At 42.0% G+C, this 23,959-nt stretch overlaps 2 protein-coding genes and 1 pseudogene across 2 annotated transcripts in view; 2 read left to right on the top strand and 1 right to left on the bottom strand.

Moving 5' to 3' along the window:
• The window catches only part of LOC143627539 (uncharacterized), a 35,505-nt gene extending 15,527 nt beyond the window's left edge, over positions 1-19,978 (top strand). Inside the window, exons 2-10 of the mRNA XM_077097330.1 lie at positions 15,821-15,856; positions 17,444-17,611; positions 18,082-18,134; positions 18,218-18,271; positions 18,362-18,613; positions 18,717-18,779; positions 19,305-19,373; positions 19,509-19,554; positions 19,659-19,978. Of these exons, the coding sequence (XP_076953445.1) occupies positions 15,823-15,856; positions 17,444-17,611; positions 18,082-18,134; positions 18,218-18,271; positions 18,362-18,613; positions 18,717-18,779; positions 19,305-19,373; positions 19,509-19,554; positions 19,659-19,720 (801 nt within the window). The 5' untranslated portion in view covers positions 15,821-15,822 and the 3' untranslated portion in view covers positions 19,721-19,978. The remainder of the gene's footprint in view (positions 1-15,820; positions 15,857-17,443; positions 17,612-18,081; positions 18,135-18,217; positions 18,272-18,361; positions 18,614-18,716; positions 18,780-19,304; positions 19,374-19,508; positions 19,555-19,658) is intronic.
• Positions 13,147-14,077, bottom strand: LOC143625241 (PRA1 family protein B3 pseudogene; annotated as a pseudogene).
• A 2,284-nt stretch (positions 19,979-22,262) lies between the features above and the next one.
• Positions 22,263-23,794, top strand: LOC143627548 (putative 38.1 kDa protein). Its single transcript, XM_077097341.1, has 5 exons — positions 22,263-22,636; positions 22,715-22,771; positions 22,901-23,060; positions 23,135-23,203; positions 23,319-23,794. Exons 1-5 carry the CDS (start codon positions 22,545-22,547, stop codon positions 23,433-23,435), a joined length of 495 nt encoding a protein of 164 aa, XP_076953456.1. The 5' UTR covers positions 22,263-22,544; the 3' UTR covers positions 23,436-23,794.
• The last annotated feature ends 165 nt before the right edge of the window (positions 23,795-23,959 follow it).

The raw sequence follows: 23,959 nt of genomic DNA on the forward strand, positions 1-23,959 counted from the left end.
AAAATATTAAATGTCTCTTACATGAATAACATGCCAATGTTTTATGAGTTAATTTCTTCTTTTATCTTCTCATATCATAGCATGTACCAACCTCTTCACTCATTCTAGTTATTGTCTTGCCTACCTAAAAGTAACAATGTGACTGAGCACGTGTAGTGAATGGATAAAGAGAGCTGAAGAGGTAGGTCCTCGCAAAGCCCAGTTAGACCCGCAAGACTCACCTTGAAGAGGTACGTCTGCGCAAAGACCAACTGGATCCGCAGGACCCACCATGCTCAGAGAGATGAAGACCTTACACGCAGTAAGCCACTGTTCCCGTAGGAAAGCCTCCCTTGGTACAGTACCCTGCCTGTCCCCGTAGCTGTGGGTACAAGCCAAGAAGGAAGGCTACCCGCACTAACAGTAAGGCTACACGCATAAGGCACTAACTCTTATACTTCAGCAATGTCACCTGAAGAAGGAATGAGCAGGGCGGGAATATTCCCGCCCAAAAGAGCCAGTCCGTACGCTTCCAGAAGATCTTTTGTACTATACCTACCAAGGTATGGACAAATAGACAAGATCTGACAAAAGCAGCCCATGAACCAATCACAGGGTGACAGCTCACTGACAATAGTACGAGGAGGAGCACGCTCCAGTACAAAATGTCACTATCAGCCGCTGCCTACCCACCAACTCCCATCGTGGCACGAACGTAGCCCGTAGTTGGTGGAAAAGGAATATTATACAGCTGGCCGTACCTGCTTGGAAACCTACCTTCGGCTATAAATACTCCAACACCTTGGAACGGTATCATCATCTTCTCTCTAGCTATTTCTCTCTATATACACTTATATTCAGAGCAACCTAGTCTGATTCTCACGCCGGAGGGTGGTCACAAGGAGGAACCCCCCCACCCTTCTCAGTGACGAGCTTACGGTGTCTGTTTTGCAGGTTGAGAAGAATAACCATCTTTGCCGGACTTAACCCTCGTGGGAAACATCTATTTACCCTAAGATTATCCTTAATCTGCCGGGGTCATTTAGTGTTTCTTCATTGGCGCCATCCGTGCATTAAGCTATAACTAATTCTTTTTCTCAGTTTTTTCAAACTTCTGGAAAGATGGTTAAGGTTACTCCGATGCCAAAGCCACCGAGTGACCAAGAAACTTCGGTAACCACAACCCCAGCTACTGGGGGGAACACCGGTGAATACACGATTGTTACGAACACTACCCCGGTTACCCAAGCCGGGGCAAGTGCAGTAAACAATCCTCTCCTGGGATTCATTGATACCCAGTTGGGGAAACAACAGACGAGACTTCCGCGACAAACACCAGAACAAGTTAAAGCTTGGGCGGAAGCACGTCAGAAAGAATTCCAAGCCGAGTTGGACGAACGTTTACGTTCACTCCAACAGGCCAATGACGAATTCGGAAGCACTCGACAACAGCTCAACATGAGCAATGATTGCGAGCATTTGGATGATGAAGATTGGGAAGAATCTGACAGTGACGCAAACCCTCGTCATAAGGCGAAAGGGAAGCGTAAAGAAGCAGACTTCCACTCGAGAAGAAATTTCGAGGGAACCTTCAAACCAAAGAACACGGGAGGAAACCCACGTGACTTCTCCAAAACTTTCAGACCAACTGTTGCGAATGCGGGAACGTCCAAATTTGCAAGGGACATTGCGGAGGCAATCACTCCAAAGAGTGCCAAACAGATGTCCAACATAGGCACTTACGATGGCATATCTGACCCGGACGATCACTTGAACAGATTTATAGCGGGGCAACCGTCAGTAATTGGACGGAACCCACATGGTGTTACATGTTCCAGATGACGCTCGTCGGGGCAGCCAGAACGTGGTTTGATCGTCTACCGGTCCACCACATCTATGATTGGGCAGACTTCCAGCACAAGTTCAGCCAGCACTTCAGTCAACAAAGAAAATATACTGAAGAGCAATGGACGATCCTCAACTGCATCCGAGAGGAAGACGAATCTTTGCTAGACTTCATCACTCGCTTCAACTCAAAGAAGCTAAGTCTGGGCACTATAAGCGAAGATCTTGTTCGCGCCGCTTTCATCCAGGGCGCTGAGTACCCAGTGCTCATCCGCACGTTGACAGGTAGAGATGGCATGCCATCCACGTGGGATGCCATCATGACGGCAGCTAAACGCTTTGCCGAAACGGAGAAGCAACTGGGTAGAAATTTTCCCCAGAGCACAAACCTCTACACGCAGAGAACAAGAGAAAATAACGTCCGTACCGCCCAACAAAATAAAAAGAGGAAGCTTGGTATTTGGCAGTCAAAGATAAACTTTGACACCTCATCCAGCTCTCGCCCTCTCTTAGGCGGAAGAGACAACATGCACTCGTCGAACCGGAATCCCAGATGGACGCCACTCACCAAAAGCGTCACCGAGATATTTGCCACCGAGAGGCTCCCATGAAGGCTCCAATAATCCGACAGCGTCAAAACGCTGATCAGAGCAAATCCTGTGACTTCCACTGGACAAAAGGCCACACCACTGAGGAATGCACATCCTTGAAGGATGTCGTCGAAACATTCGTCAAGGATGGGAAACTCACACACCTCGTGGTGTCAATCAAGAACGGAGGGAGGAAAGACAATCGGTACAAGGGCAATGGAAGGAAGCCCGTGGACATCAGCATTCACATGGTTCACGGCAACATCAGCGGAAGAAAACGACGAACAGAGCCAAGTGCGTGGAAGGAAGCAGAAGTGCGCTTCCCGCGTGTGCCAGGAGGGCCCAACAAAGAAGGCCCCATAGTCATCAAAAGCCAGCTGGGGCACTACATCACCTCCCGCACCCTTGCTGATAATGGCGCTTCCTCAACGGTCATGTATAGGCAGTTCTTCGACAAGCTAGACGACGAAGACAAGGAACGCCTAGAAACAGTTTACGCCTCGATGGAAGGGTTCGACGGCAGCACAAACACCCCCTTGGGAATCCTATCTTTCCCCGTCACTCTCACGGACAGGAAGTACTCCCGCACAGAAGACGTGGACTTCGTTGTAATGAGGAAGCCACACCACACATACGACATTCTCTTCGGGAGAGACGGGATGACAAGATTTAATGCCGTGGTGTCTTCAGTCCATGGTATGATGGGATGGCCAACAGCTGAGGGCGTCGCGATGATCACGGGCATTCCCCAGGTATGCATCGCATCCGTCTCATCTAAACCCAAACCAAAAATGGCTAAACCAACCATCTCTGAGCCAGAAGAATGGGCCTTCAATGGCAAATACCCTGACCAGGCTGTTACCATTGGCCCAACGATCACTAATCCCACACGCACCTTACTCAAACGCTTGTTGCAAAAAAATGCCGACATCTTCGCGTGGACACCAGCTGACATGACTGGTGTACCTCGAAGTAAGGCTGAGCATAAGCTCAAGTGTGACCAGGCGTTTACACCGGTCATACAAAAGCGTCCCGTAATGGGTGCTGAGCAGGCTAACGCGTGTAGAACCCAAGTCAAGGAACTCCTTGACGCAGGCATCGTACGCGTTAGTAAATATCAAACATGGGTTGCAAATCCCGTCATGGTACCAAAATACAACAAACAATGGCGCATGTGCATAGATTTTAAAGACCTAAACAAAGCATGCCCCAAGGATTGTTACCCGTTACCCGAAATTGACCTTCAGGTAGATTCATTAGCACCGTTTCGCCTTAAATGTTTCCTTGATGCGTATAAAGGGTACCATCAAATCCACATGGCTGTTGACGATCAGGATAAAACCGCATTTCGGACGCCCGATGGCACATTTTGTTATCAAATGATGCCATTCGGACTAAAGAATGTCGGATCCACATACCAACGCCTGATGGACAAAGAGTTTCATGCCCAAATCGGGAGGAACTTGGAAGTTTACATGGATGACTTGGTCATCAAAAGCCTCGAGCCAGAGGCGATGTTGAAAGACATCGAAGAAACTTTCAACACGCTCAGAAAGATAAACATGAAGCTCAACCCGAGCAAGTGTTCCTTTGGGATGGAAGAAGGGAAGTTCTTAGGAGTCATCGTCACCAAAGATGGCTTCAGAGCGAACCCTGAAAAGGTCGAAGCCATTATGAAAATGGAATCACCTGCTACCATCAAACAGGCTCAGACACTGAATGGACGACTAGTCGCACTTAACCGCTTTTTGGCAAACCATGCGGATAGGTCGTTCCCATTCGTGTCAACATTGAGAAATTGCTTGAAGAAAACACACTTCCGCTGGACACCAGAAGCGGAAGCAGCTTTTCAAGAGATTCGATCACGCTTGATCGAACTCCCAACGCTCACAGCACCAGAAGTGGGGAATTAATTCTCTACCTCACCGCCACAGACAGAGCAACCGAGGCAGTCTTACTAGTAGAACGAAAAGGCATCCAGATGCCCATATACTATGTAAGCCGCATCTTAACAGACGTGGAAACCCGGTACTCCACCCTGGAAAAATTAGCCTTAGCGCTTGTACAGGCTTCACGCAGGCTAAGACGATATTTCCAAGGCCACCCAATCACCATTCTCACCAACTTCAAACTTGCAAACGTTCTAGGCAAACCCGAGTTGTCAGGGCGCCTAGCCAAATGGGCAATTGAGTTGGGAGAATACGCGATAAAGTACAAGCCAAGACCAGCCATAAAAGGCCAGGTCTTGGCCGACTTTATTGCAGAAGTCCCCGCTTCGCGGGAAAAAGAGTGACATGAAGAGGCTCAACCCTCTCCAGCACAAGACATTAACGATGTCTGGCGACTCTATACTGATGGAGCAGCCAACAACGAAGGTTCAGGCGCAGGGTTGAAACTAACTAACCCATCAGGCCAAGAATACACTTACGCTATTCGGCTGGATTTCCCAAGTACGAATAACGAAGCGGAGTACAAAGCATTCTTGGCCGGATTAAGAATTGCGCGTAAGATGGGGGTGAAAAACTTGGAAGCCCACGTGGATTCCATGCTAGTAGCCAACCAGATAAACGGGACGTACACAGCCATGAACGACACAATGGCCCTGTACCTCGCACAAGCAAAAACCCTTATGCGCGATTTCAACGATTGCAAAGTTGTACACATCAAGCGAAGCGAAAACAAATTTGCGGATGCGTTAAGCAAGCTTGCATCGTTAGCCTTCACCCACTTGGGAAAGGACATCCGCGTTGAACTCCTTGGAGCACCATCAGTCCCGCACAAGGAAATTTGTGTCATCTAAACCGGTACAAAAACATGGATGACGCCAATCATAAATTACCTTGCGACGGGTGTACTACCAGAGTCAAAGACACAGGCGAGAAAGATACGCTGTAAATCACTAAACTATCAACTCGTTGATGACATACTTTACAGGCGTAATTTTCTTGGCCCACTCATCAGATGCGTTGACGACCAAGATGCCGACTACCTCCTAAGGGAAGTACACGAAGGCATCTGTGGGATACACGCAGGTCCACGCGCAGTTGTAGCTAAGCTAAACAACGCGGGATACTTTTGGCCGGGGATGCACACGGATGCGCTGGCCTACATCAGAAAATGTAGGTCCTGCCAGCTCTACGCACCCAACACGCATCGCCCGAAGAACGAACTTGTTCCAGTCACTTCTTCATGGCCATTCCAGAAGTGGGCCATTGATGTGACGGGCCCATTTCCCACAGCAGCAGGGAACGTTCAGTTCCTAGTGGTAGCCATCGACTACTTCACCAAGTGGATAGAAGCAAAACCCCTAGCCCAAACAACCGCAAAACATATCAAAAAATTTATTTGGGAATTTATTATTTGTCGTTTTGGACTTCCACAGAATTTGGTGAGCAATAACGGCACCAACTTTGCTGACCAGAAGCTACAAAAGTGGCTGAAAGAGCTTCAAATCACCCACACCTTTGCCTCAGTGGCACACCCGTAGGGTAATGGTGAGGTGGAAAGAGCAAACAAGAGCATCGTCGACGGCATAAAGAAAAGACTCTTGGAGCATAGATCTGGCTGGGTGGACGAAGCTTCACATGTCCTTTGGGCAAACAGAACGCTGAAAAAAGCAAGCACGGGCGAAACCCCGTTCAGCCTCACCTATGGCACTGAAGCCATGGTTCCAATCGAGATTGGTCTACCCTCACCAAGAGTCATAACTCAACCAGAAGACAATGATGCGGAAAGACGGTTAGACCTTATGCTAACCGAAGAGCGCAGAGACTTAGCCGCAGCGCGTGAAGAGAACTACAAGCGACAAATGCAAAAGTACTACAACACGCGGGTGAAACTCTGCAACTTCAATGTCGGAGACTACATACTGCGTAACAACGAGGCTTCGAACCAGGAGCGCCCAGGAAAGCTGGCCCCGATCTTGGAAGGGCCATACATTATTAAAGAAGTTCTGGGAAGGGGCGCATACCGGCTCGAAAGGCTCGATGGCACCCCCATCCCAAGAACATGGAATGGAGCTCAATTACGCAGATGCTACATGTAGATCAATTCCAAACTTGTAACGAACAGGCCTAGAGCCACTTCTAATGGAAATGATTCTCCTTATCACATTGATGTTGATAGCCTTACCTTTATACTTATGAACTGACCACACTGATATGCCGGTATTCACCGCATAAATAAGTGAGGGAGGAAGTAAGTCGTTGCGTGTGGAAAGCGGCACAAACCGCATAAACACAAAAACAGTAAAAATTTCTAAGGGGAAGATGAGGAAAACCTTCACGCAGGTCAGACATAGATGAAGTTTGGTCATCCTACTAAGTGAAAGTGACGGTCCTACCCGCACAATCATGATAGAGGAAACAGAACATTAACCTATTATCTGACACTCGTCGAAAGGTTAACTTATTCAAAAAACTTAGAAAACTGCTAAGTTAAACTAAAATATGCATGAGCAAATCATATAATGTTTACAAGGCAAGGCGTTAACAAAACATTTATATTCACATTAAAAGCTGTTCAAACATTACAAAATGGCTAGGTATCTACCCGCCTACAAAAAGTACAAATTTATCCTAACTTGGAGGATTCTGAAGATTCAGGCTTCGGGACCACTTCCTCCAAACTCACTTGAACCCGCACCATCAGTCGGATGCGGCGGTTCTAGGAAAGCTTTGAGAATAGCTAGCCCGTCATCAGCAGCAGCAACTTCATTAACCTTCTCCACAACCGGATGAGAGAAAACAGCATACTGGTTCACAGCTTGGTCATAGGCAGCTTCAGTGTCAACATCGTGTAGAGGAAATTTGGAAGGCGGGATGCCTTTCTCTGCAAATCCTAGACCAAGCAAGAAACCAGCTGTCTCTCCATCCTCATGAGAAGCGTTGAGGGCTGCACTCATGGCATCATCATAGGATGTGTTCACGAAAATCCGATGCACAACCTACACAAAAAAAAAACTTTTCTAAGTATAAAGAAAAAAGCAAAAAGCAAAGAATAATTGAGCTGTGCGTACCTGCGGCAACGCTTCTCGTAGAAGCCAATCTTTTATTGGACAAGGACTCTTGAAGGGTAGCTTGAGCTTGATCGCGTGCGCGTTCGGCCTCATTCTTATTAAGGTTGGAAACAACACTTTCTTGGCAGCAGCCTCCTCAACGCTTTTAAGCTTGCGCTCAGTGCGATCAAGTACACCCTTCTGATCCAAGAGCTCCTGTAGCTTCTTGGCATCCTCCAAAGCCAAAGCCTCATGAGCCTGCTAAAGCTTCTCCAGTTTGGCTTTCAGTTCTTCATTCTCAGCGCGTAGAGGCTCAGCAACGGCTTCAGCTTTTGTGGCCCTTTCAGTGGCATTACGCGCCGTTTCCTTAGCCAACCTAAGTTGTTCATTAACAACTTGAGTAGCCTTGGAACGGGCCTCATGCCTGGCTTGGATTTCGGCCTCAAGATTCTTGAAGGCCTTCTCTTTCTCAGCAGCGGTGGCGGCAGGCTTCTTGTTCTCCTCCCGCAGCGATCGCACCTGAGCCCCCTCCAAGCTACGCGCAGTCTTTAACTTATCGTTTTCACGACAAAGTAATTCGACACGCGGCTGCATCCGAGCGAGTAGAATTCGGAGCTCGGTGGACAACCGGCCTTCCTGGTAACTAACCATGGTCTCCCCCAATGCACCACTTGGAGCGGCATGGCGCGCCCAGTCGACGCAGTCTGCAGCCGTCCTGAGAGTTGTCACTCGGCGGATATTCCACCTTGGGGCATAGACCTCATTGGAATCCGAAACTGCGAAAACAGAAAATAGTTAGACAAAAATGACAAGGATGGATAACAGGCCAAAGTAACCCCACGCATCTGTAGGGTCGATAACAGGCCGATAGCCGCTAAACCCATCACCTGAACCTAAAGGATATCCATCCAAGAGGTCAAGGAGATGGGAAGGAGGCAAAGATTGGACTCCCTCATCAACAGAGGTAAATCTAGAGGTCCCAACTCTAAACATACCTGAAGAACCGGCCAAGGACGAGGTAGTCGCTAACGCCGAATGTGACACTGTAGAAGCCACTGAGGTAGAGACCATCGGAGATGAACTCATTTGAGATGAACTCATAACCGTGGTAGACGCTGCGGATGAGCTCACAGAAAAAGTCACCGCCGGTCCGGTGAATGATGTAGTAAAGATGGCACTGACGACCGGCGAAGAAGTTGAACTGCTCAACGCAGCAACGAAAGTGGACGCCATCGTCGGCACAGCAGCCATGACCGATGACGTCATAACCGGAACAGTCGCTTCAACAGTATAAGCAACTGAACCAGTACCAGAAACAGGCGAAGCCGCCTGGGTCATCGCCTCGGATAGGTTGACCAAACCTATCGTCGTGGGTCCTGAACCACTTCCTCCCGCACCGCTCTCAAAAGAAGATAAGTCCACTCCTGCATAAAGAAACCAAAGATATAAAAACAAAGGCGGAAGGAAATGCGGAAAAGATACACAAAAAGTATACTTACTAGTTTTCCTGATCTTGAAAGCCCTGACAGGCAGAAATGGACCCGATGAAATTGGCCTCTTCACACCAGTTACCTTCGCAACGCTTGGCGGCTCGAAAGGGACAACCGTTGTCTCAACCTCTGAGACAATGGTCTCGTTCCCACCACCAAGATTCCCCGCCGCCTCCTCACTTTCAGTCTCGGAGTCAGACTGATTCCCCAAGTCAACGAAGGTAGCAACCTTTGTTTTGCCCTTCACGCTGGCCGCCTTCTTTTTTCCTTACGATAAAAGGCCCATCTGCAGATCCCTCATCAGAAGATGACAAGATCAGAGGAATTCCAGCAGAAGTTTGAGCATGAAGAGGACGAGGATTAAAGAACTCCTTACCTAGCCGAGTGGCACTTAAAATCTCATGGCCTGGTGGGTAGACCTCTACGAATCTATCCGCAGTCTGCTCCAAAATGGGCAACTCGTTCTCATCAAGGTCACGAGTACCCAACGGCGCGGGACCACCAGTCTTCCGCGGGTGCAAGAGCGACTGTAAGTTGTTCCCTTCTGAAATAAAAACGATAAAAAGGTTAGAAGGAAATCCTAAACCAACACAAAAGACGGAGCATACCATAAGGAATATAGTTCAAACCGTATTCAAGAACGATGGGTATTTGCGGCGTCCCAGACCCGGCATCCTTCCACACACGGCTCATCCCAAGCATGACCATCCCAGACTCCGCGAAGCGATAAACAGGAGTCCGAATCTGGGAAATCTTGGTGAACCATTCCGTCTCCTGGTAATTGGAGGCCGGAAGGTTGGGAAGTGCCCTCCCATTCTTGAACGTCATCGCGATGGGAACGACACGAGCGGAAATGTAGAAAAACTCCCGCTTCCAAGAACGAAGACTACGCTCAGTAGCGCAGATCTTCAAACCCTTGATCCTAGTGACAAGAGTATACCAACCCTGGATGCACCTCCAAGTATAGAAGGTCATCAGGCGGTCGACTCGAGGCACGATACCCAAAATATGGCACACCCATTCGAAATGGCGAACTTTGGCAATTGCCAATGGGTGCACCTCTGTCAGATGAACACCGTGTTTCTCCAAAACACGGTATACGAACTTCGTTAATGGGAATCTTAGATTCCCATATAGGAAGAACGAAGCGTAAACCCCTATCTTGCCCTTAGGGGCATCGTACACCTTCTGGTGGGCCTCCGGGAACTCTGGCTCATAGGGCTCCAGCATGAACTTCTTGACGATGTAATGGTATACATCGACAGAAAGAGTACACTGACACTCACCAGCAGTACTCTTATCGTCCTTATCGGACGTGGACGTCGGGTTCTCGAGGTAAAAGTCAGACTCCTCGACGTTAACCTCCGGATCATGAGTAGAAGAAGACATTTTTTAAATGTTAAAGATGAAAGAAAGCGGTTTCAGGAGAATGCTCGCCGGAAAAGATGAGTATTCGCCGGAAATCGCTTAAAAGGAAAAGGAGAGTGAAGTGAAGATAATGGACGAAATGCACCCTCTCCCCCTTATATACTCATCGCAATGAATGCGATTAATTTAATGCGGATGAGAGAGAAAGCGCAGGCGCAATGACACGGCGACACGTGTGGATAAAGCAAGCTGGCAACAGGTGTCGGAATGGCGCGTGTCATGAAACTCGCGCCCACGCGCCTGAAAAAGCGTCCTGATTGACCACATGCTGTCACGTCGTCATAACTTCCTGCACATCCTGAAACCGTCAGAAGACGCCAACGTCCCTTCAACCGTTTGGACTGTCCTTATCCTTTCACCAACTCTCCGAATTCCAAAAGGATTCAAAAAGATTCAAAAATAAGAGGGAATATACCCCCTTACCTTGGAAAGCAAGAAACCATAAGACAAGTGTGGGTACAGTGTCAAGGCGAAAACCTTCACATACTTAGCACTTGCAGGGAATTGAAGCCAAGAAGATCGATCTTATGGGCCATGCTCGCGGAAAGAGAAATAACACCCCCGCATGGCGGGAACGTTGAGAACTAGATTGTTTGAAGCTCCAAGGTGGAGTTGGTTGTTTAACATAACTGATCACTATGTCTAAAACTACCAAAACCTCGTGGAGAATCTACAAGTGAAACTCAACGCTCCCGACTTGCGAAGAGGTTACACCTACCCGCATCGTACCCAAAGATCGGGCAGAAAAGTCGGGAATTTTCTGCAAGTGACATTAGGAAAACCTCGGGAAGAATCCCCACGGAGAACCTTAAAAAACGAAAATCTTAAAAAACGAAAATCCCTCTTTAAAACCCCTTGCTTAAAGTCCAAAAGTTCCCCTCACTTATTAGCAATTCATGAGAACAACAATGGACTGGGGGGACTTGAAGAGGTAGGTCCCCGCAAAGCCCAGTTGGACCCGCAAGACTCACCTTGAAGAGGTACGTCTGCGCAAAGACCAACTGGATCCGCAGGACCCACCATGCTCAGAGAGATGAAGACCTTACACGCAGTAAGCCAGCTGTTCCCGTAGGAAAGCCTCCCTTGGTACAGTACACTGCCTGTCCCCGCAGCTGTGGGTACAAGCCAAGAAGGAAGGCTACCCGCACTAACAGTAAGGCTACACGCATAAGACACTAACTCTTATACTTCAGCAATGTCACCTGAAGAAGGAATGAGCAGGGCGGGAATATTCCCGCCCAAAAGAGCCAGTCCGTACGCTTCCAGAAGATCTTTTGTACTATACCTACCAAGGTATGGAAAAATAGACAAGATCTGACAAAAGCAGCCCATGAACCAATCACAGGGTGACAGCTCACTGACAATAGTACGAGGAGGAGCACGCTCCAGTACAAAATGTCACTATCAGCCGCTGTCTACCCACCAACTCCCATTGTGGCACGAACGTAGCCCGTAGTTGGTGGAAAAGGAATATTATACAGCTGACCGTACCTGCTTGGAAACCTACCTTCGGCTATAAATACTCCAACACCTTGGAACGGTATCATCATCTTCTCTCTAGCTATTTCTCTCTATATACACTTATATTCAGAGCAACCTAGTCTGATTCTCACGCCGGAGGGTGGTCACAAGGAGGAACCCCCCCCCTTCTCAGTGACGAGCTTACGGTGTCTGTTTTGCAGGTTGAGAAGAATAACCATCTTTGCCGGACTTAACCCTCGTGGGAAACATCTATTTACCCTAAGATTATCCTTAATCTGCCGGGGTCATTTAGTGTTTCTTCAAGAGCAGACACATTTACTATAACGAGCATAATGCTACAGTACACATATGCATACATGGAGAAAATGAAATAACATAAAACACTAGATTAACGTAATTAATAATGTATTGCATATTACCGAGATCAGATTCCATATTCATATAATTAAATTTACAGTTCAGATTATTGATTTCAATTTAACATGTCAAGTTTCACAATTACGCAACACATCATTATCAAATGTCATATTTTATATTAACATGCATGGCATATTAATATTTTAAGTTATAAATATCATAACAACATATCACACTCCCCATTACATAGTTCAAATTAACAGTTCAGGTTATCAGATTGCTCATTGCTGACAGATTAGAACATTCAAATGTATGGAAATACCCAATATGGCAATATTGATCCAGATAACAGATGCACAGTATATAATATTAGTAATCAGAGTGTACAAAGAGTTGTAGACCTTAAGATCCATATGTGTGAACGTGGTGTTGCCATACACTCACCATCCACCGGATACAAAAATAATCCTAGGATCGATGCATATGCGTATGAACTGAGGTCCAATTCGCTAATTAAGTAAGAGTATACTATGAACATTTATTATAGGAAACTAGATTTTAATAATACCAACTATATCACCTATTGACCGATAATAATTTATACTTACAATTCGACCAATGAAAATCATAGCTTTCACATTTGTTGTCTAGAGCAATCCTGGTAGCACAATTATCACTTTTGTAGCTTGTAACTCTGTTTACTGTATCAGTGTATATATGTCCGAGCTGAATTCGAGCTCAGAGTTGAGTAACTCAAATGGTAGCTTATATATACAAATAAACTCCCTAGGTTGCATACTTGAGAACACATGCTAAATGCAAAAATTGTTAACTTGTTATTTGATACTTTAAAAAATAACAGCTACAAGATTTTCCAAACTTATAGAAACTAATTAACCGTCTCCTTAACTGGGAGACGGTAAAATACGAGCTAAGTTTCATTTCAGCTCGACTGCAATACTCAGTCGAGCCAACTCAGCTCGTATTATTCAAGCCCGAGCTATTTTTAGCTCGGTCCGAACAAGCTCTAACATTGTTCCTCCCAAATTAATGAGAAGTGCCCAAATTGGCAAATTACACATATATAGTCACCTTTCTTCATAATATTAACAAACATCCGGCTTCAATCACACTCATCACTGCCTTCAAACGCGTCGCATAGCGGGTGGAGGAGTACTGGCGACCGCAGCCGAGGCATCGGTCCCAATAATATACGAAAGGATCTCATTATGCAATGGTTGTCGGTTATCCACAAACACCTCTTGTGGGACCCTAAAAGCCCCATGCACACACGTGATCACCAATCCAACAATAACTGAAGAGATTAATAACGATCCTAAGCCAGTCAAGAACACGATCATAATCGTCGAAATGATTAATATCCCTAGGATTTCTCGGTCGGAGAATGTGCGTTCGAATAAGACCGCGGGTTGATCGGGTGGGCGGTAAAGGTATAAATAGAGCCATGCAGCAAGGAGGGAAATGAGGAAGAAGAGGGAGAATGGGTGCGAGAGGAGGGATAAGACGGCGACGACAGCGATAATGGCGGCGTAGTTGATTCGGAAGTAGGATACGTTTTTCCTGACGCGGGAGGTGGCTTCGGAGATGGTTTCGGGGCGTTGGAAGGTGGAGCGGTCCACGATTTCGAACCACGGGCGGCGTTGGGCGAACGAGTGGCGGAGGGAGGCGGAGAGGCGGGAGAATAAGGGGCGGAGGTCGGGGTTGGGTGGTGGGGTGGGGGTGGGGTGGGTTGGAGGGGTTAATAGGTGGGAGCGTTGGTTGTTGGTGGTGGTGGTGGATTGTGGGATTTGGTGGGGCCGTTGGGTGGGTTGGTGGGACCATTGGGTGGTGGGGTGGCGGGATGAGGAGGCGGGCGTTTTGTGGTGTACCGTTGGCATGGCGGGAGCCATGGTGGTGGTGGTGGTGTGTGGTGAAGGAGGGGTGGTGGTTTACTGATTTTGGAGGGAGGTGAGACGGTAAAAAAGCAGTTAATTTCGTTATTAGTTTATGTTTTTTACCTTATAGTTTGGTTTGGTGTACATTATTAATCTCTTTCTTTCTTTGAATTTTATCATTAGTAGCTTAAGATTATTAGACTATAGTTAAAACAATGATGATTGATAACTTTAGATAATTCGATAAATATTTCATGTAGTTTGATATGAGTTTTGATATAGTATTTTAAAAGAAAATCTTTTAGGTTATTACATTGGTTAAAAAACTTCATTTTCTAAAGTGTAAACAAAACTACGTAATTTTTTATGGATCTTATCCAATTGAATCAAAGTTAGTAGTAGTATACTCGATGGCTTTTGTGCGAGTTTAAGCTTGGTTCATGATACTCTTATGAACTTATTAGTTTCAACCTTAGAGTTTACTATATTATTTCGCTAGGAAAAGGCAAATAAGTGGTAAGGTTGCAAGAGCATCAACAACAAACTAATGAAACCCATTTTTCATATCATAGCCACATCACATTTTAATTTTTTTTAAAAACCCAAATTTCTTCCACAACAACAAACCTCCTCAAACCCCGTTAAATAATATTAAATGTGTATATATATAATATATATGTATGTGTGTATGTGTGAGGGAGGTTGCCACATCATCCTATTGTTACAAGTTTACAGCAACAAACTTCTTAAGACAAACTTGGCTTCACAACGGTAAAGTTTGTGATGTTTTTAGCTGCAATGCCACCTCATCCAAACCTTGAGAGAAGGTGTCTGTTGTGGATGGTCTAAGTATGTGAGAGTATATACATACACATTTATTTTAGTGTCACGATCAACTTGTAGATTTTGTCAAAACTGGGTTGTATTCATTCCTTATAATTGAGAGAACCTACCGGCTACCGTTTTACATTTCGATCAACAATTTAAGAAACAATTTTATCCTAGCCTAGCCCAACCCAGCCAGCCCAATCACGTGATCGTTTCTAGTTCTTATAATATTATCCAAAATTCCAATCTAGGTCCCAATAGAATATATTGTATACAAAAACTTGTAGAGCAAAGATGACAAACATTTTAGGATCCATAGTATTTCTTCCGTCTTAATTCCTTTTTTTATAACAATGATACAATCAAATAAGCCGGTTAAAAGGAGCGGATGTGTAACTTCACAATAAACCGATAATTTCATTGAGATATCTCAAGTTAAGTAACTATAAGATAAATTTACATATGTTCACGTAGGTTATGACTATACGCATGAAAACCCTCTAAAATGAATATATATAGATGTACATCACATAGAAAAACTGTTTAAAAACCGATTCAAACCGACCCATTTTTTCTGATTTGGTTGACTAACCAAGCCAAGCAATGTTGTTGATTTAGTATGGGGCTATCAAAACATAATTAATGGTTTTTCCTGTTAGATCACACACACATTCACAGTTTGACAAAAGTTACTGATTTGATTTTGATTTTGATTTTGATTTTGATTAGTTAGGGCAAATCTAATCTAAAGTAATCCCAAACCGCCACGTCATAAACAGGAGCTTTTTAATTTAGAAGAGCAAGTAAGCCAGGGTGGGTGAAGAAACTGATGAAACAGGGCGGACATCACGAAGACATTTGTTCAACTATAAATCCTAATATTATTATATTAACCTCCATTCCAAACCACCTTCTTCATTTCAACTTCATTCATGGAGTCTGCAACTGTTTTCCGCTCGTTCAACTGTAAGTTTCCTCATTAATTCAGTTAATCTATTCATACTTAATCACGTGATCCTTTTTATAAATAGCTTTATGATGATACGAACGCGTAACTGTACCAGCGTAGTGTGTTTAATTTGATTCCTTACAGATCGAGCATTTGAGTTAGATGTTTGTTATGATTTTGTACTGATTGAGCTGTATTTGTTACGCATGCGTTGATTTAGCTAAAGTGTTAGGGTTTAAGTAATTTGTAACTGTGTGATTCTGTTTGAGCACAGACAGTGTGTTTTATTCGATTCCTTACAGATTGAGTTAGTTATATTATATGCTTTTGTATTGATTGAGCTATATTTTGGTACAAATTGACGTGGTATGGTAGTGAAGATGTGTAGGTTTGACCTTCTTTCGATGATTTAGCTAAAAAACTTACGCAATCGTTATGTGTTAGGATCGTAGGTCTAAGTTAATTCTACTTGTGTGTGTCTGTTTAAGCACAGTGTGTTTTATTTGATTCCCTACGGATTGATTTAGCTGTTATATGATATGTTATTTGGTACAAATTGACGTGTTCGAATAGTGAAAATGAGTAGGTTTGACCTTCTTTCGATGATCTAGCTAAAAAACTCAGGCATCCTTATGTGTTAGGATTTAAGTAATTTGTAACTGTGTATGAAGTACAGTGTGCTGAATTTTGTTCCTTACAGATCAAGTTAGTTGTTATATCATATGCTTTTGTACTGATTGAGCTATGTTTGGTACAATTGACGTGTTATGGTGGTGAAGATGTGTAGGTTTGATCGATTTATGCAAGTTTGTAGTTCTGGTTATCTGTTACTATTTTTCTTTTCTCGATGATTTAACTAAAAAACTTAAGCATTGTCATGTGTTAGGGTTGAAGTAATTTGCAGTTGTGTGATTCTGTTTAAGCACAGTGTGTTTTATTTGATTCCTTACAGATTGAGTTAGTTGTTATATCATATCATATCATATGCTTTTGTACTGATTGAGCTATATTTTGTACAAATTGAAATCTTATGGTGGTGAAAATGCATAGTTTTGATCAAATATGCAAGTTTGCAGTTCACTAGTTCTGATTCTCTGTTACTGTTGTTATTCTTTTGTTATTCTGTTGTTATGATGTTTTACTTGGTTATTTATAGATCAAGTTAGCTGTTATGATATTTTTTTGTACCGATTGAGCTATATTTGGTACAAAATTTGACGTGTTCTGATAGTTATGCAAGTTTTTACTTCTGGTTCTCTGTTACTATTGTTTTTCTGTCGATTATATAGCTAAACATTAGGTATCCTTATGTGTTAGGGCTCAAATAATCTGGTTCCAAAATGATATGAGTTAGTCGCTGTTGGAGGCTTTTAGCTATGATTTCTTATCTTTCTGCAATGTTTTTATTAATACCTCTTGTACAAACTCTTAAGTGCTAGATATCAAACCCAATGAAATATCTAAGTTTAAGGAAATCTGTGCATTTTCTTAGTCATCTCTTTTATTAATGTGCTTGTACATTCACCATTTTTATCTGTCTAACAAGATATGTATTTACTTTTGTTTTTGTGGAACCGAATTGATTTTTAATCTTATGATTGCAGATTCTGTGGGCACTGTTTCACCTGTGCGCTCTACATGTGAGAGAGTTGGTGTGGTGTCTATGCAGAATGCATCATTTGGTTGTGATCTAATTTCTTCTCAGAGAAAACGTGCAGGGGCTCTTGTGGCATGTGTTAAGTCTGATGTTGCTGTTGTTGAAAAGTCCAACGGTGAGTGTTTTCTTTTAGGTTAAACACAGCTTCTATGGCAAAGATTAATGATCATCGTTTGAACAAAATGAAATGAAAAACTTGTTTCCGATTTTTACTCAAAGCAGATATATCTTATCTTCAATACTACTGATGCTTCTATAAGGCTTTCTAGATGAGACTAACTGGATCGAAGTCGTTGCGATCTTTTTATTCCATGATACTAGGTTCCATATATGTTCCTTTCCATTGACTATGAATAAAGATGTATATCCCATGATTGTGTGGAAATCCATTCTTCTTGAAGTAAAATATAACATCAATATCATCATGAGAATTACTGTTTAAATAATTATGTGATTTACTCTTCTGCAACAATAGAGTTTGTGTTATACCTATTACCTGTATTAAATGCTTTGTTAAATGAATGTAAATGCATTTACTTTTACAATGATACTAATGATCATCACTTGTGGCATTTCTATTTTAAGGATCTGTGGACAAAAAAACTTCAACAGGATCAACTTTTCCTGATGGCTTTGAGGTCTGGATCCCTAACTTACCACTAGTCCACTATATGTGTATGTGTGTATTAATATTACTTATATTCTCACCATTTATTATCAGGAGCTTGTCCTTGGTGTCTGTGACGAGACACAGATTGCTGAGCTGAAAATGAAGGTGATTAAGCTCCTATATCAGTAACTAAACATTGTAGAGTTCTAGAATTGAGATTAGATATGAATACTATTTGTTTTTTATATTATATAGATCGGTGGATTTGAAATGCATCTAAAGAGAAACATTAAATCAGCAGAAGCAATCATCCCTATTGCTTCCCCTACAGAAACACCACCAATCCCTAGCAAACCAATGACCGAATCCACCCCCGCTGCCCCACCATCACCACCAACCTCCCAAAAAGTAACCCCTTTTACAAATATTCCTGTTGAAAAGTCAAAGAAGCTAGCAGCACTAGAAGCTTCTGGAGCTACTGGATATGTTCTAGTCTCATGTCCAACGGTATAATATTGCATGCCTTATATTTCCTTTACACAACAGCTTTACAGGTTCGTATTTCATCATCTTATTTTTTTTTCATTATTTTTTTTGTATTTATTATTAGGTTGGAACATTCCGGAAAGGCAGGACACTCAAAGGGAAGAAGCAGCCTACTCTCATTAAAGAGGTAAATATAAGTGACCTTGTTTTTGTCAAGGAGACCCATTTTGTTGGACCCATATTTGTTTTGTAGTTACTTCAAGTAGGTACATAACAGACTCTGGTTGAAGCAAATACTTTTTGTTACGGGTAGGGGTGTAGCTGAGCCCAAGCTCAACTAGGCTCAAGCCCCGGCTCGTTTGACTTACAAATAGATCCAGCTCGGCTTATTTCGAGCTCTATTTCTTGTTAGACAATTTGATCAAAAGAACAATATACATCAACAATATTTTAGGAGACTCGTGGACTTTTTTTTTCAAAGGAAGGACTTGGTACATCTTGCAAACCAATTCTACAACCTATACTTTCTAACTACAAGAAAAGTAACGGCTTCAACAATCAAGCCTTTGCTTAATTCTTGCTAAGACTTGACCAGCTTTTACGCAGTACAAATATATTTAAGGGGATTCGGATTTTTTGGGCCTTTAAAGATGAAATTTGACCGAAGACGACCTGTTGATAAGTCAAACTGTTTGTGTTTTCATTTGAACAGGGTGATGTTATTAAAGAAGGACAAACTATATGCTATTTGGACCAGTTTGGCACTGAATTGCCAGTCAAGGTGAGATTTTCAGAGTTAAAACAATAATAATTTTAATAATACAAAAGTAGTAATAGTAGTAGTAGTGATAATAATAATAATAATAATAATAATAATAATAATCCGATGATATATTTTTTGAATATCATTATGCAGTCGGATACAGCTGGAGAAGTCATAAAGATCCTCTTTAATGATGGAGGTATGATATCCGCTTCAGTTTTTTTGGTTGTAGAATCCATAATCACAGATAAAGAATTCGGTTTTTTATTTATATTTTGTTAATTGAAATTTGTGAATCTACAGAGGCAGTCGGGTATGGAGATCCCCTGATTGCAGTGGCGCCTTCGTTTCATGATATCAAGTAAAATAACATCACGATCACCTTTTTGGGGTCCTAAGGCTTGTGGTTTGCTTCTGATTTCAAATCTTTTGTATTCTTAACGTTTTTATTATTTTGCCAATTTTGTATCGAACATAACTTTCGATCTGCAACAGAAAACAAAACAGATCGTAAATTCCGTCGACCAGAAAGCGTATAATCTGTATTTGTCATATCGCAGCCACATGATGATATGTTGTGAACTTATGATAATTTGTTGCAGAGTTAGGTTGAACTTACTATTTCAACTTAGACTAGTTATACGAGTTTTTTGTGTTACGGTCATATTTTGGATTTTCCGTAACTATTATAATTTATGCCAACAGTACCAGTTATTTGGTACTTCGAAACAACATTAGTCCTTAATTTCGTTAAATCTGGTCATTCATGTAAATTTGTCATTTTTGCCATTCACCCATTAACAAAAGATCACGAATATTCATCAGTTTCAGGGGTGCGTATACTTATAGTGTAACGAATCACTCATTTAGCTACTAGTAGTGTGCCATTTTAGTCGTGTACTAGACGTTTTTATCAATGCTGACTTAAAACTAATGGAATGGGCGATACCATATCACACATAGGTCGGTAAAGGTAGATACACAACCAAAGATCCATATATATCATTGTTACTTCGTTACATGCGTGAAATTGTTCTTGAATAACCATAGATGTATAACACGCTTATGACATCCAGTAACTCATCATATTCGACGACTGAAAAGATGTTAAAATCTTCGTAAGTAACAAGTTGTGAAATCGATTTGACTCATCAATGTTGCTATTTCTCAATTTGTGTAAAATGAATGCAGGAACTTTGTAGAATATAGCAGCATACAACAAGATCAACCTAATTTTTGGACATATAGTGAAGAAATAACACGCAAAATCCGCTTCCTCTTGGTCACAGGTTTGATTGAAGTGGTCGACTTTCTGATTAACCAAGTAGCCTCATCAATATTTTCTTGAGATGCTCGAAGGAGATACACTAATAAGAGAAAAACTGTTGAAAACATTTGTACATTTTACATAAAAGATAATAATAAGTAGAGGGGGAGAGAAACACAAACGACTAAATAAACCGTCTTGTGTATCATATTCAAAGTAATAGATACATATGCATTATATGGTTTTACCTATATCCAATACACTATTATTTTTGAAATCGACCACATAAGAAATGTATAGTGTTGTATGTATCCTAGAAAAATATTTTTATCTACAAATAAACTAGAGATAAAATAATGAAATATATAAAGTAGTCATGCTATAAATAATTAACCAAAAGTAAAATGTTTGTATAATGATGGAATTATAATTTAATAAATATTATAGAGAGGTGGGTTTGAATAGTTGATTTTTATGATATGTGACGTTAATTGAGTGAAAAAGTGTCGCCTAGAAGTTAGGGACTTCCCTTTTGACACTAGCTAAGATGTATAGCAAAAAATAAAACATGTAGACATTAGGGACTTCATACGGTTAATAAATATCCAAAACAGCGAAAAGAAACAACTACCGCCACCCCTAGCTACCATCACCACCACCACGGCTGTTCTGTATCCAGCGTCACTCAACACCTCTATCACTCCCAGGTACACACACTCACCCCCAATTTTACAACTTAATTGTTTCTATAATAATAAACTCAAATCACCTAATTCGAAATCAAGTTGAAATTTGAAACCCTAGCTTTTAGTTGGTAATAATTGATATTCTAACTAATGAATTGAAGGTATGAGCATATATCAAAGGTATTGAAGGGATCAAGACCTCTACCAACACACACATGAACAAGCTTCCAGCCTTGTAATTAGCACCCTGCATCGACACGGAACACCTGATCATGACCGCTTATTGTCGGTTTACGGTCTCCCTCTTCCACATTGGCTCGTTGAACTCACGGCCCGTGAAGCACCATCACTTGTCGAGTTACACACTCTTCCGGTATGAACAAATCCCTGCAATCGTTCAAAAAGCTTGCAGCTCGCTCAAAATCGGTTTTTGTAAATGAGCCCAGCCAGCTCTATGAAAATTGGCTCGGCCCGTTGCTGGCTCGTTCAACTTAAAGTCCAAATTCATATATATGAACGACGGAGCCATATGATATATTAAAAATTGGTCGGCTCGTTTAAAATTAAAGCCTAAATTTTGATATGTGGATTGGAACTCAAAGTTATAGCCCAAATTTGAGTATATATAATTCACAGTTTATAAATTCTGCAATATGTGCTTTTTTATATATCAGTATGTGTAAAATATACAAATTTTAAGAAAATAAATATATATAAAAAATTAGTGAGCCACAAGCTGGCTCAGTTTGTAAACGAGCCAAACTTGAGCCCACCTTGGCTCGGTTCGTTGGGTCATTTGAATTGAAGTCAAAATATTGTTTAATACATATAAATAAATAATAACCGAAATTTTAATGTATAAATTATATACTCAGTAATATATAATCCTGCATTATGTCTGTGTTACAAATATTGTTTTTTAGTTCTTATACATATCAATACATGTAAAAAATACAAAATAAAAAAGTTAAAAAATATATAAGTTAATGCTCAGGCTCGGTTTGTAAACAAGCCGAGCCCTATCCCAAAGCCGACCTTGGCTTGACTCAACTTGGCTCACTTACCGCCCTAATTTGAACTCAGAGTTTCTTCAAAATTAAAACTCTTCCTACTTTTGCAAATGCATTTGATTATAAAAAGGTGGATACAAAGGCAATAGCAGATGGGGATACTGTAACAGTCTATGTGAGTACCTTGGATGCTCGGGAGTCATCTCGTGTTCCCCACGAGGTACAAATGGCGGCAGGTGAGCTTAATGAGGCACGGGCCGAAAGGAACCACATCAAAACAGATGCATTGCAAAAACAAATTACTCATGCAGGCTATCGGTAACTACTCATATTTGTAATTTTGTTTCATATTATAATTTTTAAACTGTTTTTGATTCATGTTATTTGTCGACACAGGGTAGTGCATATCGATAATCAGGATATTCTAGCACGAAAGTACCGAATTAGACTAAGGTATCTTTGATATATATTTATGAAGTTGACTCTATAAATAAACACATCATTTAATAAATTTATTTTTAACAACAAATGGTATTAAACTGAAATTACTAAATTTGGTGTAATATAAGTGAATGGAAACAGGGGAATAGATGCACCCAAACGCTCAATGCCTTATGGAAAAGAGGCAAAGGATGAGCTCGTGAAGATAATCGAAGGCAAGCGGTTGAAAATATTAGTATTTGGTGAAGATCGTTATGGCCGTTTTGTTGGAGACGTTTATTGTAATGGCATGTTTGTGCAGGTAAGTTGCTGATGTCACATTCTCATGTCCCTACAAATGTAACAAAACTAATTTGTTAAAACTTGTTTACATAGGAATCATTGTTGAAGAAAGGACTTGCGTGGCATTACACGAGTTATGACAAACGACCTGAGTTAGAGAAGGTTAGTGATTACTGACTGACTTCCTTATTGTGTTAATGATGATAATAGTTTATTTATTTATATATTTATTTTTTTTGCTGTGTGAAAAATGGTTGAATTGGTTTGATGATATTAGTGGGAGAAAGATGCTCGGGCTAAGAGAGTTGGGTTGTGGGGATCGTCAAATCCTGAAATGCCATGGGTATGGAGGAAGATTCGCCGTGAAAACAGTTATCTACGTGTGCATGTTTAGTTGGAATAGTAGGTCCACGTCTGTTGCTGATGTGGCGCCCTTGAGGTTTGTGTCGATCGTGTTGTTTGTAGCTACATTTAATTTTTGATCATTACATTTACAAGGGTTTTAGTTGTTTATTTGCTGGTTCTTGATGTTAGTATCTATAAGTTATACAATCTTACAGAAAGATTTGCAGAAAGATGTTACATAATGATGTTGCCAACGCTTGATTTCAAAACTTGTTAGTACTTAGTAATAGCCTATGGTGCTCATAAATGGTTGAAACCGACTGAACCGCAGTTGGCCCTACCAAAGCAAGTCGATCGCTGATTCGCTTCGGCTGGTTTGAGGTTCATACTGTCAGTTTTGGCGGTTAAATGGTCCGACCAACGGTTGCATTATATTCACGAACCATCTTTATTGATTAAAAAGTTTATTATTTTAATGATTTTGAAAAGATAAAAAGCTGTTCAAATTGTCAAAACCTGATCGTCAAACCGGCTACTTCAACCAACCCACACAACTCGTCCGGTTGGTTTGGC

This window comes from Bidens hawaiensis, unplaced genomic scaffold (assembly GCF_021521415.1).
Source record: "Bidens hawaiensis isolate Kalapana, Puna unplaced genomic scaffold, B.hawaiensis_p1.1 tig00000458_1, whole genome shotgun sequence".
NCBI lineage: Eukaryota > Viridiplantae > Streptophyta > Magnoliopsida > Asterales > Asteraceae > Bidens > Bidens hawaiensis.

What these genes read in the sequence shown, in the direction of transcription:
- LOC143627548 (XM_077097341.1), top strand. Translation starts at nt 22,545, where the DNA reads ATGGCGGCAGGTGAGCTTAATGAGGCACGGGCCGAAAGGAACCACATC. An exon ending in ATTACTCATGCAGGCTATCG is followed by an intron (nt 22,637 to 22,714) that starts GTAACTACTCAT and finishes TTGTCGACACAG; the next exon opens with GGTAGTGCATATCGATAATC. An exon ending in GTAATGGCATGTTTGTGCAG is followed by an intron (nt 23,061 to 23,134) that starts GTAAGTTGCTGA and finishes TTGTTTACATAG; the next exon opens with GAATCATTGTTGAAGAAAGG.